Source organism: Neophocaena asiaeorientalis, unplaced genomic scaffold (assembly GCF_003031525.2).
Source record: "Neophocaena asiaeorientalis asiaeorientalis breed wild unplaced genomic scaffold, Neophocaena_asiaeorientalis_V1.1 scaffold63, whole genome shotgun sequence".
NCBI classification, from domain to species: Eukaryota; Metazoa; Chordata; class Mammalia; order Artiodactyla; family Phocoenidae; genus Neophocaena; species Neophocaena asiaeorientalis.
In genome coordinates, this window is record NW_020175195.1 from 646,234 (window position 1) to 664,154 (window position 17,921).

General features: G+C 39.3%; 1 protein-coding gene across 1 annotated transcript in view; it reads right to left on the bottom strand.

The window, feature by feature from the left end:
• CDK14 (cyclin dependent kinase 14) overlaps window positions 1-17,808 on the bottom strand; it is a 568,043-nt gene extending 550,235 nt beyond the window's left edge. Inside the window, exons 1-2 of the mRNA XM_024765183.1 lie at window positions 17,695-17,808; window positions 10,897-10,928 (exon numbers count right to left, since the gene is read on the bottom strand). Of these exons, the coding sequence (XP_024620951.1) occupies window positions 10,897-10,928; window positions 17,695-17,785 (123 nt within the window). The 5' untranslated portion in view covers window positions 17,786-17,808. The remainder of the gene's footprint in view (window positions 1-10,896; window positions 10,929-17,694) is intronic.
• Between the last annotated feature and the right edge of the window lie 113 nt (window positions 17,809-17,921).

Sequence of the window (17,921 nt, forward strand, 5' to 3'; positions counted from 1 at the left end):
GGGAGGGAGGGAAGAGGGAGGAAGGGAAGAAGAGAGAGACAGGGGCAAGGAGAGAAGAGGAGGAGAGAGGGAAAGAAAGGGAGAGAGGAAGGAAGGAGGGAGGAAGGCAGAAAAAAGTAAAAGAGAAAATAAAATTTAGAAACTAAATAAAGAATTGAAGAATAAGCAGAACCAACTTTATACATTGAAAATAAGATAGATTCAGAAGGAAAAAGTGAGTATTCCTTCAATTACTGTCTTTACATGGGAAGAGCTCCTTCAGGAAGCCTGACATTGATGCATTCTAGAGAAATCAAGCTTGCAAAATTAAGAGCATTTTGCTGGTTCCAATTTTTGGTAACTGTGCCTTTTGTAAATTTTATGACACAGAGAATAAGAAGAGTTAAGTGTGTTTTTGGACTATAAAAAAATATTTAATAAATGTATCCCTCAGAGAAGGATCACTTAGAAAGGAATGTCTGTCACAATGCCCTAAAGGTCATCACACTCCAGATCGAGTGCAGACCACGATTCCGGTCCTCAGAGAACCCTCACCCCCTAACTTAGCTGATTTCAATTATCATTATGGCTCCATGAAAAACGGGCCATCTCAAACACAACCAAGCAATTTAAGGATTTGAGGATTATGAATCAGTGGCTCAATTTCAGTCAGAAGGAAAATGGGTATAATGTGCTGCCTATAGCTGGATTCACTTTGTACCTGTTGAAGAAAATCCTAAGTACTTGGGTTACATAGAGAGACTTCCTAAGCCAAAGGTCGGCTTTCTGCAAATGAATTCAAACATGCAAATGAAAGCACTGCCTGGAAGGGAACACCAGCCACCTTACAAGAGAGACTTCCTACACCCTAATGGGCCTACTTGTCAGGATATGCACTGCCCACAAGAGAGACAAGATGCTACTCAATGCTTTCAACTTCTGTAACATTCTGTCTTTGGGGAATGAAGAATATAAATGTGACTAATTCTCCCAAATGTCATACATTTTGCATTTTGTGACATGCACCTCCTCTCTGAATCTTTACAGCACTACCCAGACATTTTAGCCACTGTCTGGGACTAGATATAATTATGGTAATTATGTCTACCATAATTAGGGAGAGGGTAAATATGATCAAACATTTATAGAAAGGAAAAACTGAAGTGCAGAAAGTTTTAAGAATCAGAAAATTTCAACTAAATTTCCAAAGAGAGAATTAAGGAGGAAGTGAGGTTCCTTCTCAGCCATCCAAAATGTTGAATTTTAAATATAATGACTTACCAGATTACTGGCATGATCAGAGAACAGTCTGTTAATTTCTAGACCTCTCTCATGCGATGGGTTCATATCATCCAGGGTTGGCAAACATGACCATCGTAAGAGTAAAACAGAATATAAAGTAATATAAAATCTTACTATAAAGAGAAAGTGAGATTGAATCTGTGCCCAGGCCCAACGCTGCAAGATGACAGGAGCTGGTCAACCTGAGAATGCCAGCGCAATGAAATCTTGTGAGACTGACTAGACTGAGAGTCAGGTTCTGAGCATATCCAGAGACTAACATAAAACAGACATCAATACAGTTGTCCCTCAGTATCAGCGTGGATGCTCAAGACCCTTATATAAAATGGCGTAGTATTTGCACATAACCTACACACATTTTTCCATATACTTTATATTTTTATACATCTTTATTGGAGTATAATTGCTTCACAATGCTGTGCTAGTTTCTGTTGTACAACAAAGTGAATCAGCCATATGCATACATATATCCCCATATCCTCTCCCTCTTAAGCCTCCCACCCACCCTCCCTATCCCACCCCTCTGAGTCATCACAAAGCACCAAGCTGATCTCCCTGTGCTACACTGCTGCTTCCCACTAGCTATCTATTTTACATTTGGTAGTGTATATATGTCAATGCTACTCTCACTTCCCCCACAGCTTCCCCTTCCTTCCCCTTTAAATCATCTATAGGTTACTTATAATACCTAATACAATGTAAATGATATGTAAATAGTTGTAAATACAATGTAAATATTTATTTTGTAAATACAATGGAAATGCTATATAAATAGCTGCCACCATGCAACAAATTCAAGTTTTGCTTTTTTGAACTTTCTGGAATTTTTTTTTCCAAATATTTTCAATCTAAGTTTGGTTGAATCCATGGACACAAAAGCCACGGATAGAGAGGGCTGACTGTAAATACCTGATGTACAAATCTCTGATTAGGAAAGGATAATGACAAGAAAGATGTTTTGGGAAGGCTGGAGTGGAGGACTGAGAGATGGAACAGTAAGACCAATTAAGAGGTTATTGGGATAAAACAGGTAAAAGCGATAAAGTTCTGAACTGAAGTGGTGGCAGCTGGAATGATGATAAAGGTGTTAAAATAAGAGATTACTGTTTGATAAGGGTAGAAAGGTAGGCGAGAGATGGATGATGAAAGGCCTTGAAAGCCAAGCTAGGAATTTAGACTTGAACCTGCAGTTGACAGGGAGTTCTTCTTTTTGCTTTTTTTTAAAATTTTTATTGGAGTATAGTTGCTTTACAATGTTGTGTTAGTTTCTGCTGTACAGCAAAGTGAATCAGCTATACATATACATATATCCCCTCTTTTTTGGATTTCCTTCCCATTTAGGTCACCACACAGTAGAGCATTGAGTAGAGTTCCCTGACAGGGAGCTTTTAAAGTATTACGCAGGAGAATAACACTATTTGTATTTCAGATCCGTCATTCTGTTGGAATAGGAGGCAAGCTGTAGGCAGGGACGCCAGTTAGAACACTACCGCAGTCCAGACGAGAGAGGCTGAATGTGCACTTCAGCAGTGGGAATGGGCATGACGGAGGGAACAAGAACTAAGCCAAAGCTTGGATGTGGGGCTTGGAGGAACATTTAGGATGGTATCAGGTTTTTGCCTTGAAAAATCATGTGGTTGTGAAAGCCAATCACTGAGATAGGAAAGAGAAAAGGTGCATGTTTAGAGAATATAGGAATTAGTAATACAGATGACCCCTGAACAACTCAGTGGTTAGGGATGCCAACCCTCTGTGCAAAAATGTGAGTATAACTTTACAGTCGGCCCTCTGTATCCACAGTTATGCATCCACAGACTCAACCAACTGCATTTGTTGAAAACAAATCCACGTATGAACCAACCTGCACAGTTCAAACCCATGTTGTTCAAGGGTCAACTGTATTTTATTTATTTATTTATTTATTTTTGGTTGCACAGGGTCTTCGTTGCTGCACGCGGGCGTTCTCTAGTTGTGGCGAGCAGGGGCTTCTCTTCGTTGCGGTGCGCAGGCTTCTCATTGCAGTGGCTTCTCTTGTTGCAGAGCATGGGCTCTAGGCATACAGGCTTCAGCAGTTGTGGCACACGGGCTCAGTAGTTCTGGCTTGTGGGCTCTAGAGCGCAGACTCAGTAGTTGTGCCCCACCGGCTCTAGAGTGCAGGCTTAGTAGTTGTGCCCCACGGGCTTAGTTGCTCCGCGGCATGTGGGATCTTCCTGGACCAGGGCTCGAACCTGTGTCCCCTGCATTGGCAGGCAGATTGTTAACCACTGTGGCACCAGGGAAGTCCCAATGGTCAACTGTTTTTTGTATGCACTGAAATCAAGGTGACTATAAGATACAGAGGCAGAAACATCTAATGGGCAGCTAGATATCTGGGTTTGGAGTTCAGAACAGAAAGCTGAGCCACCCACACTAACGTGAGTATAATAACAGAGCAGACAAAACCAAGGGACAAACTACTCAAGGAGAGCATGAAAAAATGACCACAGAGCACAGCGGTTTCCATTACGATGGAAGAGACGGGGAAGACTTAACCACACTCAGAGCCTCGGCTGAAATACCTGTAAAGGGGAAGAGACAGGAAACGTAGATAAGAAAGGAAAGAATCAATTACACAAGCTTCTGGAGTGGAAAGGAGGGAAAGGAATCAAGAGGATAGGAGGAGAAACCAGCCCAGAGGAGGAAAAGACACATCCTCCTCTCAGGGAAAAAAAAAGAAGTATGATTAGAGCAAATAAGGTATATATGTAGGCAAGGGGCTGATGTGTAATATTATTGTGTTCTAAGGTGAAGGCTGTTATCAGTTGAATTGTATCTACCAAAAATTCCTATGTTTAAGTCTTAAGTTACCCCAGTACCTCTGAACGTGATCTTATTGGAAAACAGGATCACTGCAGATATAGTTAGTTAAATTAAGACGAGGTCATACTGGAGTAGGGTAAGCCCCTAATTCAATATGATTGATGTCCTTATAAAAAGGGGAAATTTGGATACACAGACACTCACTAAGTGAAGATGATGTGAAAACACATGGAGAAGATAGCCATCTACAAGCTAAGGGAACGGGCCTAAAATAGATCCTTCCCTCACAGCCCTCAGAAGGAACCAAACCTGCCAACACTTTGATTTTGGACTTCTGGTCTACAGAATTGTGAGACAATAAATGTCTGTTGTTTAAACCACCTAGTCTGTGGTATTTTTCTATGGCAACTCTAGCAAATTAATAGAGAGGAGAAGTCACCTAGTAAAGGAAGGAGGGGTGGAGGAGGGTGGCTAGAATGTTTGAGGGAAGTGGAAATGTTTCAGCAGGAAACAGCCCAGCCGCACAGTGCAAGACTGGGCACAGTTGCCTCGGGTTCCAGCGAAGGCTGGAAATGATAAATTCATTTGCAGAGTGATTTCCTCAAGCAGCTTTTGGCAACCACTGGGTAAAGAAGGAAAAGATGCCAGGTCAAAATCGAGAGCTGGCAGAGTAGATTACAAGCAAAACACAAAGGGGTAAGGCCACTGAGGATACTGTCAAGGGAGTGATACACCATGAGTGAACAGAAAAGGAAATCAAGGAGAGAGGATGGGTTGTGGGATGGAAGAATGGGACAGGGCAGGTAGAGGAGGAGTCCTCTGGAAACTGGAAGCCAGCAAAGAAGAGATAGAGGGAGTATAACAGGAGCAAGAGGGCTAAGGAATGACTGTTACTGAGATTTAGTATTTTAGATGACGAAGTCAGGGAAGTCTGAAGCTGGAACACTGTATACAACAAATACATCATTCACAAGACACTGAGGCCTCCAGTGATGAAGACAGTTAGAGTGAGAAAAGACTGCAACAGCTTCCACCATCCTCAAAAGATGGAAAAGAATGACCATGAATATCCCCAAATCATATTTGTACCTAACCCCTAGACTTCGGTTCTCATAAAAATCACTGCCGTATTTATCATCTTGGGTATTAGTTTTCTCTTTATACAAAATAACAAAGAGGGACATGGACTAGAAACTGAGCTCAATGTACATTGCCTGCATCTATCTCCCAATCTGGGTTGGCTGAATCCGTGGATGTGGAACCCCAGATATAGAGGGATGACTGTAAAGTTCTGTGTGGATTTTTGACTGTGCGTGGGGTCAGTGCCCCTCACCTTCACATTGTTTAAGGGTCAACTTTATGCAGAGACTAAACAACATACTACTGAACAACCCCAATGGATCAATGAGAAAAGCAAAAGTGAAATAAAAAAACACCTTGAGACAAACAGAAAAGAAAATACAACATATCAAAACTTATGTGATGCAGAAAAGGCAGTTATAAAAGAGAAGGTGGGGAGCGGTAAGGGTAAGCTGGGATGAAGTGAGAGAGTGGCATGGACTTATATATACTACTAAATGTAAAAGAGATAGCTAGTGGGAAGCAGCTGCATAGCACAGGGAGATCAGCTCGGTGCTTTGTGACCACCTAGAGGGGTGGGATAGGGAGGGTGGGAGGGAGGGAGATGAAAGAGGGAAGAGATATGGGGATATATGTATATGTATAGCTGATTCACTTTGTTATAAAGCAGAAACTAACACACCATTGTAAAGCAATTATACTCCAATAAAGATGTTAAAAAAAAACAAGGCAAGGATGGCCCTTTTCACCACTCTTATTCAACACAGTACTGAAAGTCCTAACCAGAGCAATTAGGCAAGAAAAAGAAATAAAAAGCATTAATTGGAAAGGAAGTAAAGCTGTCACTACTTGCAGATGACATAATGCTAGATATGGAAAACTCTAAAGACTCCACCAAAAAACTGTTAGAAGTAATAAATGAATTCAGTAATGTTGCAGGATACAAAATTAATGTCCAGAAATCTGTTGTTTCTATATACAAATAATGAACTATCAGAAAGAGAAATTAAGAAAACAATCCCATTTACAATTGCATCAAAAATTAAAAATATTGAGGAATAAATTTAACCAAGGAGGTGAAAAGACCTGTACACTGATAACTATAAGACACTGATGAAAGAAATAAACGGAAAGATATTCTATGCTCATGATTGGAAGAATTAATATTGTTAAAATGTCCATATCACCCAAAGCAATCAATGGACTCAAATTCCATTGGCATTTCTCACAGAAATAGCATGAACAATTCTAAAATTTTTATGGAACCACAAAAGACCCTGAATAGCCAAAGTAATCTTGAGAAAGAAGAACAAAACTGGAGGTATCATGCCCCCTGATTTCAAACTATATTACAAAGCTATAGTAATCAAAACAGTATGGCATAAAAAGAGACACATAGGGCTTCCCTGGTGGCGCAGTGGTTGAGAGTCCGCCTGCCGATGCAGGGGACACAGGTTCGTGCCCCGGTCCGGGAAGATCCCACGTGCCACGGAGCGGCTGGGCCCGTGAGCCATGGCCACTGAGCCTGCGCGTCTGGAGCCTGTGCTCCGCAACAGGAGGGGCCGCAGCAGTGAGAGGCCCGCATACCCCCCAAAAAAAAGAGACACATAGATCAATGGAACAGAACAGAGAGCTCAGAAATCAACCCACACATATATGGTCAATTAATGTACATCAAAGGAGCCAAGAATATACAGTGAGGAAAGGACAGTCTCTTCAATAAATAATGTTGGGAAAACTGGGCAACTACATGCAAAAGAATGAAACTGGACCCCAATCTTATACCATACACAAAAACTAACTCAAACTGATTAAAGACTTAATACAAGACCTGAAACCATAAAACTTCTAGATGAAAACACAGGCAGTAAGCTCCTTGACATTAGTCTTTACAGTAATTTTTGGATTTGACACCAAAAGGAATAAAAGCAAATATAAACAAGTGGGACTACATCAAACTAAATAGCTTCTGCACAGCAAAGGAAAACATCAACAAGGCAATTGGATTGTTGAATTTGCCAGCAAAGGAAACCATCAACAAGGCAACTGGATTGTTGAAAGGAATTAAAAGGCAATCCACTGAATGAGAGAAAATATTAGCAAATTGTGTATCCAAAAGGGATCAATATCCAAAATATATGAAGATCTTATACAACTTAAAGGCAAAAATCAATCCTACTAAAAAATGTGCAGAGAATCTGAATAAACACTTTTCTAAAGAACACATACAGATTACCAACAGATGAAATGTAGAGCATTGTGACTATAGTTAATAACACTATTCTGCATATTTGAAAGCTGCTAAGAGAGTAGATCGTAAAAGTGCTCATCACAAGAAAAAAATTCTGTAACTATGTATAGTGACAGACATGAACTAGACTTATTGTGGTGATCATTTTGCAGTATATACAAATATCGAATCATTACTGAAACTAATATAATGTATTATACTTTAATAAAGAAAGAAGGAAGGTAAGGAGAGTGAGAGAGAGGGAGGGAGGGAAGGAAAAGGAAAAATAAATAAATAATTCTTTCAAACAGGTCCATAATTCTTTTTCTCCTCTGTTCAAAGTCAAACATTTACATACACCTAGAGAAATCCTCTACATGAGTCAGGAAATAGCAACTACACTCCCTCTCCAGGCACTCTGGAGAAAGCCACTCCTTGAGATAAGGAGCCCTCCAGCTCATAAATACTGAGTCAGGAGTTGCCACACCTCCATGCATATCCAAGAAGCTGACCCAGCCTCCAGATTCCAAGACTCAAATCTTAACTGGATTCCAATGGACTGTAAGGTCCTCCAACTCTGACAGGAAAAGTGGAAGACCAAGAAACGAATTCAAGAAAACATCTACCATTATAATCTGAAGATGATCACAGAAGAACTCAGTGACTTCCTGTTCATGTAATCACAGATCTAGTACTCATTTCTGATCTTGGTAAAATTGTAATTTTATGTTGATTGTTTTGTATGCTGCATTTAAAGACAGAAAGCAACTTGAAGATCATAGTTTTACTGATTGGTTTTACAAATGAGAAAACTGAGTCTTGGGTAAAGTAAATGACCTGCACAAATAGCTAGGAAGTGGCAAATGAGAATCCACATTGGCTGACCCTGGGATGAACACTCTCTCTTCATTTGCAACAGATATTCATTCATATTCAATAGATATTTATTGAATATTAACCATGTGCAAGACACGGAGGGACTACAAAGCAGAACGCAGGCAGTGATTCTCTCAAGGAATCTAAAAAATGGTGTGTTTTAGACAATATTTTTACGGTTTTAATATGCAAATCATCACATGAAGTCTTACATGGAATTTTAGGGGAATATTTGAAAGTAATTCTCCTCAGATCTAATACTTAACTTTGAACTAAATCTTTCCATCCTCCTTGCAGCCCTTCAACTACAGAAGGCAGATGTCACAGTAAGAACATCAATAATGATGGCGAGGACAAACACAAAGACAATGACAAGACCAAATATAAGACATTTACTGCGTGCCAGTGACTATTCTGGTACCTTTATACACTTAGCTTATCTAATCCTCCCAGTAACCTCAGAAGGGAGGTATTATTACACCTCTATTTTTTATAAAAGGCCTGGGGAAAGGAAGTCGATTGCCCTTGAGAGGGTGGTTGAGCTGGGGTTCACACTCAAGCATGTCTTTACTAAGACTGTCTCTCAGGCTCCTGGCCTTGGGCCTTCCCTGATTAACTGAAAATTACCTGTCCCCCCGCCCCCGACCTCAGTGCCTTCACCTTTGAAATGCTGAAATCGGCCACATGATTTCCAGGGTCCCTTCCAGATGGAACATTCTGTGATTTACTGACTTAAGGTATCTAACCAATCTCTTTCCTTTAGCCGAGGAAGGAAAACACTTTATAAAAGCTAAGGATAATTTTGCCCCAAATTACAAAATCCAGGCCTTCAGCTTTGCAGAAGTTTGGGGGTAAGGGAGGGCAGGTAGTTACGGGTTTGACTCATACATTCTTAACTTCCATCTAGGTTCCAGCCTCAGGTGTTTTTGAAAGCTGATGTCACAGCCACGTGGCAGAATAACATACAATCGTTAATAGTGGTGTTTAAACAAGACAAAAGGTTTTTTAAATTCCTAATAATGATTAGGAGTCATCTGTAAAAACATGCAAAAATATATTATAGGTTAAAAGAAAAAAGTAGGATGTAATACATGGGCTATAGTTTGGGTGGGGGAGTTGTTTTTGTTTGTTTTTTACATGAGAAAAGAGGCAAGAAGGACATTCAACAGTGGTTGTAATTGGATAATAGGATTTGGGAGTTTTTTTCTTTTCCTTTTCCTTATTTTTTTTAATGTAAACTTAAAGTACCTACATAATTAAAGGGGAGACTTTTCCTTATGAAGAGATAAAAGGTGCCCAAAATTCTCACATTGAGTTCTTCTGAGAAGAAAGAAAATACTCTCCTAAAAACATCTCAGTAACACTGCAGAAATTCCAGAAATACAGGTTTAGAGGGGAACATCATTATTACCCACTACAGATGGGAAAGAAAAGACTCCTTTATTGCTTCAGGTCTAGAATCACTAAGTTTCACAGGATGTTTCAGGAATGCTGGCAGGGGAAGTTGCTTTGGAGTCCAGGGACACACAGCTTTGTAGAGCTGGACCCGGGGGGGAAAAAAGAACAGGTGCAGCAGACAAAGCAGCAGACCATGAGAGCCAAATGTCATGGGCCCCGTCCAGAAATCCCAGTCTGGAGCAGGTTCCCCCTCAGTGCTCTTGCCCTGCACCACAGCCAGCCACATGGCCAAGGGGACTTTCCATGAGCACAAATGTCCTTTCCTCTCTGAAGCACTTCAGCAGAGGGAGGACAGGTAGCGTATTTCATGGAATCTGCAACTGCTAAAACAAATCAAACCACAACCAAACTAATCTATGCTTTCATCAGGCTGCAGGATAAGCACATTGTGTAGATACATCTGTGTTCATACATAAACACTCAATATATATACATATATATAAATACGTGGCCCAGTTTACAACACAGGTCAGTGACTGTGGCTTTGGATGGCGACAATCAAACACTTCACTCTACAGCACTCTTGAGAACATTCTGTAAACACATTATTCCTCTGGTGATTCCCACTGATACTACCAAAAACTCAGGAAAGAGTACAACTGAAAAATCACATTCAGAATGTTATTAATTACATAGGAACCCTCTGCCTTTCTTGAACAGGCTTTTTTGCTACTTTGTGGCAAGTAGATAAAGAGAGATCTGATATACAAAGAATAGGAAAACTGGAACAGGAAAAGTCAGCTCCTCCTTTGGGAGTCTGACAGACAATATGTGGCGTCAACATCGTATCATAACCTAGTTCAGAGGAGGGCTGCAAGGGAGCCGTGGAGCCCAACTTGCCACAGCTGCAGACATGCCCTGAGTACACACATCACACTGGGCTTCACCGGCACTAACAACATCAGGAAAGCAACAAAACAAAGGCCTGCGGGTGCCTTTTGTTTATTAATTTCAAAAGACACATTTCTGTTGATTGATACCAAAATTCAATTTGAACAGTTATTTAAAACTGGAAAATAACATAATGTAACTAAATAAAGAGACGCCATGGCTTGTTTTTTGTTTTAAGGCATTTTTTTGTTTGTTTGTTTCTAAGTGCAAAGCTGGCACCTACTGACTTTACCTGGCCGTAATTAAATACTTCTAACATTAGATAAAGAAATTTAACCTACCTCATCAAAGGTGTTGTCGTCTTTCTTCAAAGCTATAAAATAAAAGGGGAAAGGAAACAGTTATTGTGAAACATCTCAAAGACACTAAGTATCTAAGTTCTAAAAAACAGAAAAAAAAACCCAAATCAGTATGGTGTTTTCATTTCAAAAAGTAAAATCGTACCCCAACCTGAATAACAATGTTATGATACAAATGTGAAAACTGCAAATGAGAGAGAGAATTGCACAGCACGCATCTTTGTGAGACACTTTCATAAATATGTAAATGTAACTATCCTCCCAGCTGTGGAAAAGAAGTATGCATATCTTTCCTCTATTTCTTCTTTAGTAGGAAAATGTTTTAATGAAAGTATTAAAGAATCAAAAAGCAATCTTAAAAAAATTTCCCCTTAAACTTCTGGTGTTTGCTGGTCTATCATTAAGCATGGTGGCTGGACCTCCCAAACCAGTTGTCAGGAAGACATCCACTCTGCACAGTGCCCGGAATGAGATTTTCATACTGAGAGCAGTTTAAGTTTGATGATGAAAGATCAAGCGTGTAAAATAAGCACTGCAGAAACATAATTCAAACAGTTTCAACATGATAACTATTCTAACAAAGTATCACCAAAGGAAACAATACATGTGGAATATGTTATAGGTACTAGCAAATACTTAAAATTTATTTTAAATATTCATGACTTCAGAATTGAAATTTTATTACTCCAAAGAGAAAGAGAAGTATTTCATATATATGGTTGGCAAACACCTAGTTCCTTAAACCCTACAATTACTTAGAATGTTTCAGATTAAGGAGAATGCACAAAGGAGTGAATTTAGCTGAAAACACAAGTTGCAGAAATGTTTCAGACGTACAGAATTGTGCATAAGTGTTTACTGGTCTATAATGGATAGTTCTATTCAGGATAGAAGTGCTTGGGTAGCTCTTACTTGGAAAGCTATGTTCTGACCAAAGCAATGGAAAACAAATAGTTTGGGCAGTTAAGCTCTGAGAGAAGTCCTGTGCCTAAACTGAAGCCATCACATCAAAGCTTATATTATATTGTCTAGCAATCTTGCAAAGGTTCTTTTCTCTGTGTCATACTATAAATTTGTCTTTTTAAAACATCAAGAAGTCTGTGGTTGTGGTGATGAGTTAAGGCAGAAAAGGGTAGGTCAAGGGAGATAAAATGTTTCTCAAAGTTTAATTCTTAGTCTTCCCCTTTTGCCTAAGAAACTGATCTTGTAATAATTTTCTCTACTTCCTTTATTAGAGAACCATTTCTTCCGAATGGAAAATAAAAAGACAGATCTTTGTCCCAGTTTCAAATGGTTTATCTTGCATCCAATTACCCATATTACATAATGTATTTGACTTAATTTATATTAAATCTAAAATAACCTACTTTGGGGAATTCCCTGGTGGTCCAGTGTTTAAGATTTAAGACTCCATGCTTTCACTGCCAAGGGCACAGGTTCAATCCCTGGTGGAGGAACTAAGATCCCGCAAACTGCTTGATGTGGCCAAATAAATAAATTAAATTAAATAACCTACTTGGATAGAAAGGTAGAAGATCCTAGGTGATTCTTAATGGTGACATTTTTAATTCACAATATAAAACTTCTAATCCAGAAGGCTTTCTTTAAATACCAGTCAACAATGTTACTAGACTATACCCCTCACTCTCTCAACCCAAGGTGTGTCCTTTAATTAACATACTTTACTAGTGATTCCTTTATAAAATATTAGTGACCTACGTAAATATAGACAAGTTGTTCCATCTAAAAAAAGAACAATTTTTGGAATAAGAAATGATTAGCTCACTGATTTCAAATACAAAGTGAATTATTGTACAGCCTCATACCTCACTCATTTAACAAAGATTAAGGTAAAACACATTACGTTGCTGCCATGCAAAGTGCAAAGCTACAGCAGCAAGCTTATCATTCACAGCACAGACGTTTAAATATATCTTCTTTACTTGGGACATGATAAAAGTTCTAGAGATTGAGCCATGGGTTTTCCTAAGCAAAGTAACCAGTAACAACTACAGTTGATAACTTCTCTCAGGGAATTGCAAACAAGGAACGAAGACCCTCAAGTTGAGAGATTAGGAGAGTAGAAACTAGAATGTCTTTAACACCCAGACTGGACTATTTCTCTCTTGCCACCTAAATCCTGCCAATTCCTCCAACATTCTGGATAAAGGGGTGGGATCTGTAAGTAGAAAGAAAAGGAGGAAATAGAAGGGTCATTGCAGGTGTATTTCCTAAGATATAAAGAGCAGGAAGCCAGATTATCTCCCCTGTACATTATTCTCAAGCCCAGGACACCAGAGGGGAGAATATTTTAAGACCAAGAAGTCTACCCTTTCATTGAACTCTTCATTGCTAGATTGACACCTCACATAGTTTCTTTAAATATTGTATCCTTTTCCTGAACAGCAGTCAGTGGTAACAAAAAAGACCAATTAAAGATATCTTTGCCAAATATCTATCAGGTCATTGATGAATAAACTCTGACCTAGACAAGCACACAACATCTCATTATTGATTACATTCTCTGATTGTCATTAATTATTCATGTAAATACAAACCCACAATTGTCTTCAAGGATACCATGGAATAACAAGCATATTACATTTTTCTGGGTTAACAAAGGGGCATATATTAAGCCATCTAAGATAATCAGATATTCTATTCAGTCCTCTGCTCAGACACTGCTCCCGGCAGAAGTTTTTCCATGATCTCACCAAGACTAAAATGGTATCCCCTCCTATGTTCTTCAACAGCAAGTTATGCTAATCTTCATGATAGAATGTGTCCATGCTCATTCATTGGCCTGTCTTCTCTTAAAGTCCTTGAGGACAGGGACCAGTAACAATGGTCACTGAATCTGAATGCCAGCACAATATCTAGCACATAGGAGGTACTCGATAATTACTGGCAGAATTAATGAGTTGCACTTCAAAGGCAAAAGGATAGCATCTTACCCTTTGAGATACACTAAAGTTTTGGCATATGAAAACCATGTACTATTCTCTTATGAAAGAATCATAAATTCCATTTCACAGTTTTCAAATTAAAATCTTTTGAAACTACATTGGGAGAGGATATGGTACGATAGTTAAATTTTGCCTCTGAACCTTTAACCTTACATTTTTCTTTTTGACAGAACGGATTTATCAGGTGACAGCTGGACTCTAAAATTACACTCTTACAGAACAAGGTAACAAACTCCCAAATTCAGTGTAACCACAGCCTCTTCCTTTTATTCAGTTATCTCACAAACTGCATCTTTCAAAGAAATGGTATACGTAGGGTTCATCTCATATATCACAGAGTATAAACTTCCTTTCTCTAGAAGATCATCCAACTAAGTGTGAAGAAATGCATTCAAATGAATATGAAGAAATGTCAGTTCGACCTTAATCTTACACGGGATATTACAGAAAGCCTTTCTCCTTCTAGGCAATCTTTCAAAAATAAAAAAGAAACAATGAAAGAAAAGAGGAAATGAATTTTAATATAATTTTTTTAAACAATTAATTTCCCATTTGCCTTTGTTTATGCTAACCTAAATTTTAAAAAAAAGCGTGAGACAACTATAGTAATTCCTAATAAGTGAACACACTGACACTATTTAGCAGAAAACCATAAATACTCACTCCTGAAATCAATGGATGACTTTGAAATTCAATTACACCCATCTTATAAAAGAACCATAGCTGTGTTATAGTCACTCCCTGGCAGATGTAGTAAATTAGAGTGCTATGGCTTGAAAGCCAATGTGTTTTATTGGACCTTTTATAATATAGTAATCTCAGATCAGCTGTATTTGAGGTGGGCAGTGACAAAGTGGGCCTGATCTTTCATGTGTGAGTAAATTAAACATTAGCATTGTCGCTTTTATATAGTTAGAATTATTATTAATCTTTTATAATAATGGATTATTAATCCATAATTAATGAATATCATAGACTTTCAAAAATTGTCCTCATTTTCTATAGATGATCACTAACTTTTCATGGCTAAACAATGATACTGTATATTTTACCATTTAACAAACTACACTTCTGAATCATACTAAAAAAGCAAAATAAAGTCAGTATGTTTATTTCAAAAGCCGGAGTAGATTGGTTAAAGGGAATGAATATACTGAGATGTTGGATTACTCAGCAGGAATAAACCATTGACTCTTTGATCTCCTCATGAAGTACCAACGAAGAAATGAGGAAGATAGGAGATAAACAGAGAAATCAGAAGGAATAATAGCCTCCAATACTGATCTTCACCATGTGACAGATATTGCACTAGATATTTTATGTATTTTATCTGATCTAATCTTCACAACAACCTTAAGAAAACTGACAGATAAGGACTCTAGGATCTAAGGAAATTCTGCTAGTTGTTGCCCAAGGCACACAGCAGGCAAGGAAAATGGGATTCGAACCCAGATCAGCCTAACTCCAAAACCCATCCTGTTTTCAGGTTAGCCACACTGTAAAGTCAGTGGTCACTTCTCTTACTTGTCTTGCTTTCCACCTAGAAGATCCATACGTCAGCATGTTGTAATCACCAATAATGATAATAACACATTATGAACATCTATTGAGTCTTTATTCCATACAACACAGGACATCATATGCATTATTTCACTAAGTGCCAATAACAAAACTGACTTGAAAAACTGAAGCTCAGAAGGTGAGGGACCTGTCCAAGGTCACTCCACTACAAGCGGCAACACCAGAAATCCTAGTCCATCTGACACACAGCCCACACCTTTAAATCCATGCACTACGTAATCCCACAGTAAAGCCTCAATTCAACAGCCTCCAGCACCTTAAAAATCCTTAAATAGTCAGATTGATTGCATGCTTTTTGATTTTACAAATAAAACTTCAAAAAATAAATAGATAACAAAGACTTATTTTCTGTACTGCTACTCTAATGAATGTCTTGAGCTTGTTATACAATCATAATCATTTAAAACCTCTTCATCTCCTTTTACAGTATTCTGGAATGAGATATGCTATTCGAATCATGACCCTCCATCAATACAAGAAATAATCAGTTATGATCACTTCATTGTACTGTTTCTGAAAGGGAGGAAGTAAAATCTACTAGAACTTAGAAGACATTTTAACAAGAGTTGTAATCAAAAGGAGTTTCACATCACTAAATCTCTGTAAGCTAGAAAATCCAATTAACTATAATACCCCATTTGCCAGCATTGTAGTTAATCTAAATTTTACTGATTGTCGATCAAAACCTTGAAATTACCTAAACATAAGGAATTTTTATATTAATGTCCTTGGTTTCTTACTGAGATTCAATTGCAATGAATTATTTAACACAAAACTGGAAGAGTTCCAACAGAGTCATTAGCATTAGTAAATATACAGTTAATGCCTTATAGAACAGGGCTTAATGGACTCCAGAACCCGCCTCTGTGATAGTTTGGGTCAGGGACTGAAACATCCTCCTTAATAAAGCACAGCGACTCAACACCTTGCTTTCTCACACTCTTCTTGACTTCAAACTTCATTGGAATGCAGGGGCTCTTCATACACATCCCTAACTACTAAGAGTAAAATTGCAAATATCCCATACACAAAATAAATAAAACCAGGGCTAAATATTGGTTTCACAGCATAACTTTACAGTCATCTTGGGAAAGATTATGTATACCAATATGGAATTTTCAGTTAAAAAACAACAAAGAAAAGTAGGCTAAACATTTTTTTGACTTGAGGAAAGTTTGCATATTTCACGATGCACTTATACAATGATTTTTAAATGAATGGATGGAAGGACAAGGACAATACTCATATGCACTCCAGGGTTTTATTTTAAGGAATTAAGCACCTTATGCTTAATTTCCATTAACACCTTCATTAACATGGATGACATGTTAAACAAGTGAAACAAAGGCTAGAGGCTCCTTAGGGACTCTGAGGGGTTATTTTGTACGATTTTCTTGCTGAAAGCAGTTACCTGTGTAAATGAAAGTTAAGATGTTAGAGAAGATAGCTACCGTCTTAAGGTTAAAAGGGGTTTTTATGGCCAACCCTAGAAATCTAACCACCCATTCCACGTGACACTGTTGTCACCCTGTTATAGTCCGTGACATGGATTTATTCTTAAATGTCCTAAACATTTCTCGGTCGGTTATCTGTCGGTCAATTGGTTGGCTGAGTTAAAGACAATAGCCTTGGTCTAGTAAATGAAATAAGTTTGCGAGACTTATTCCTAAATGTTCAGACAAGTTCACGGCGCGAATTTCTCTGCAGCAATGTAAAGATTCAGAGGACTCGAGACTGAACGCCCAAATCTCGCTTTCGAGGACCCGAAGTACCGAACAAAAGGTCCCAAGGTATCTGTCCCACTTCTCTTTAGGTTGGATGTGTTAAACAATACCAAGGTACAAACTCAACATTTCACCAATTTCCAAAGCTAAATTATTGACCAAACACCCAATACCAAAGCCTGCGTGCAAAAAAATAGGTGACCCAGGCGGCCGGGCCGCCTGTCCCCGGCGGACGCGAAAGCAGGAGCGCTAGTGGCGAGGAGAGGGAACCCAAATTGTAGCCTTAATACCATGCACAAATGAACCCTCAGGTCCTGAGGGAAAGAGGTGTCTCTCCTTTTTGTCGTCGCCCTCCCGCAGGTCCTGGGCACTGTTCCCTCCACCCTCCGCGCGCAGCGCCCCCCACGCCAGTCCCGGGTGGCCGCTGCACCGCCAGTGCCAGAAGCGCGGGGCCGAGGGCGCGGGCATGGGGGCGCCGGGCCGGGTGCCCGGGACAGCACGCCACTCACCAATGCGGCTGAAACTATCCGACAAAGTTCTCCGCAACTTCTTCATCTTGCCGATCTTCTCGGGCGGCTGCGGCTCAATGAGGTCGCACATCTGGGCGACACGGGGCTCGACCAACTTCCCCAAACTGGTCCAGAGCGAGCGCAGACAACGGCGAGGACGCGCGGCGCGGCGAAGGCGGCGCCTCCTCCTCCTCCTCCTCCACCTCCTCCTCCTCCTCCTCCGGCCG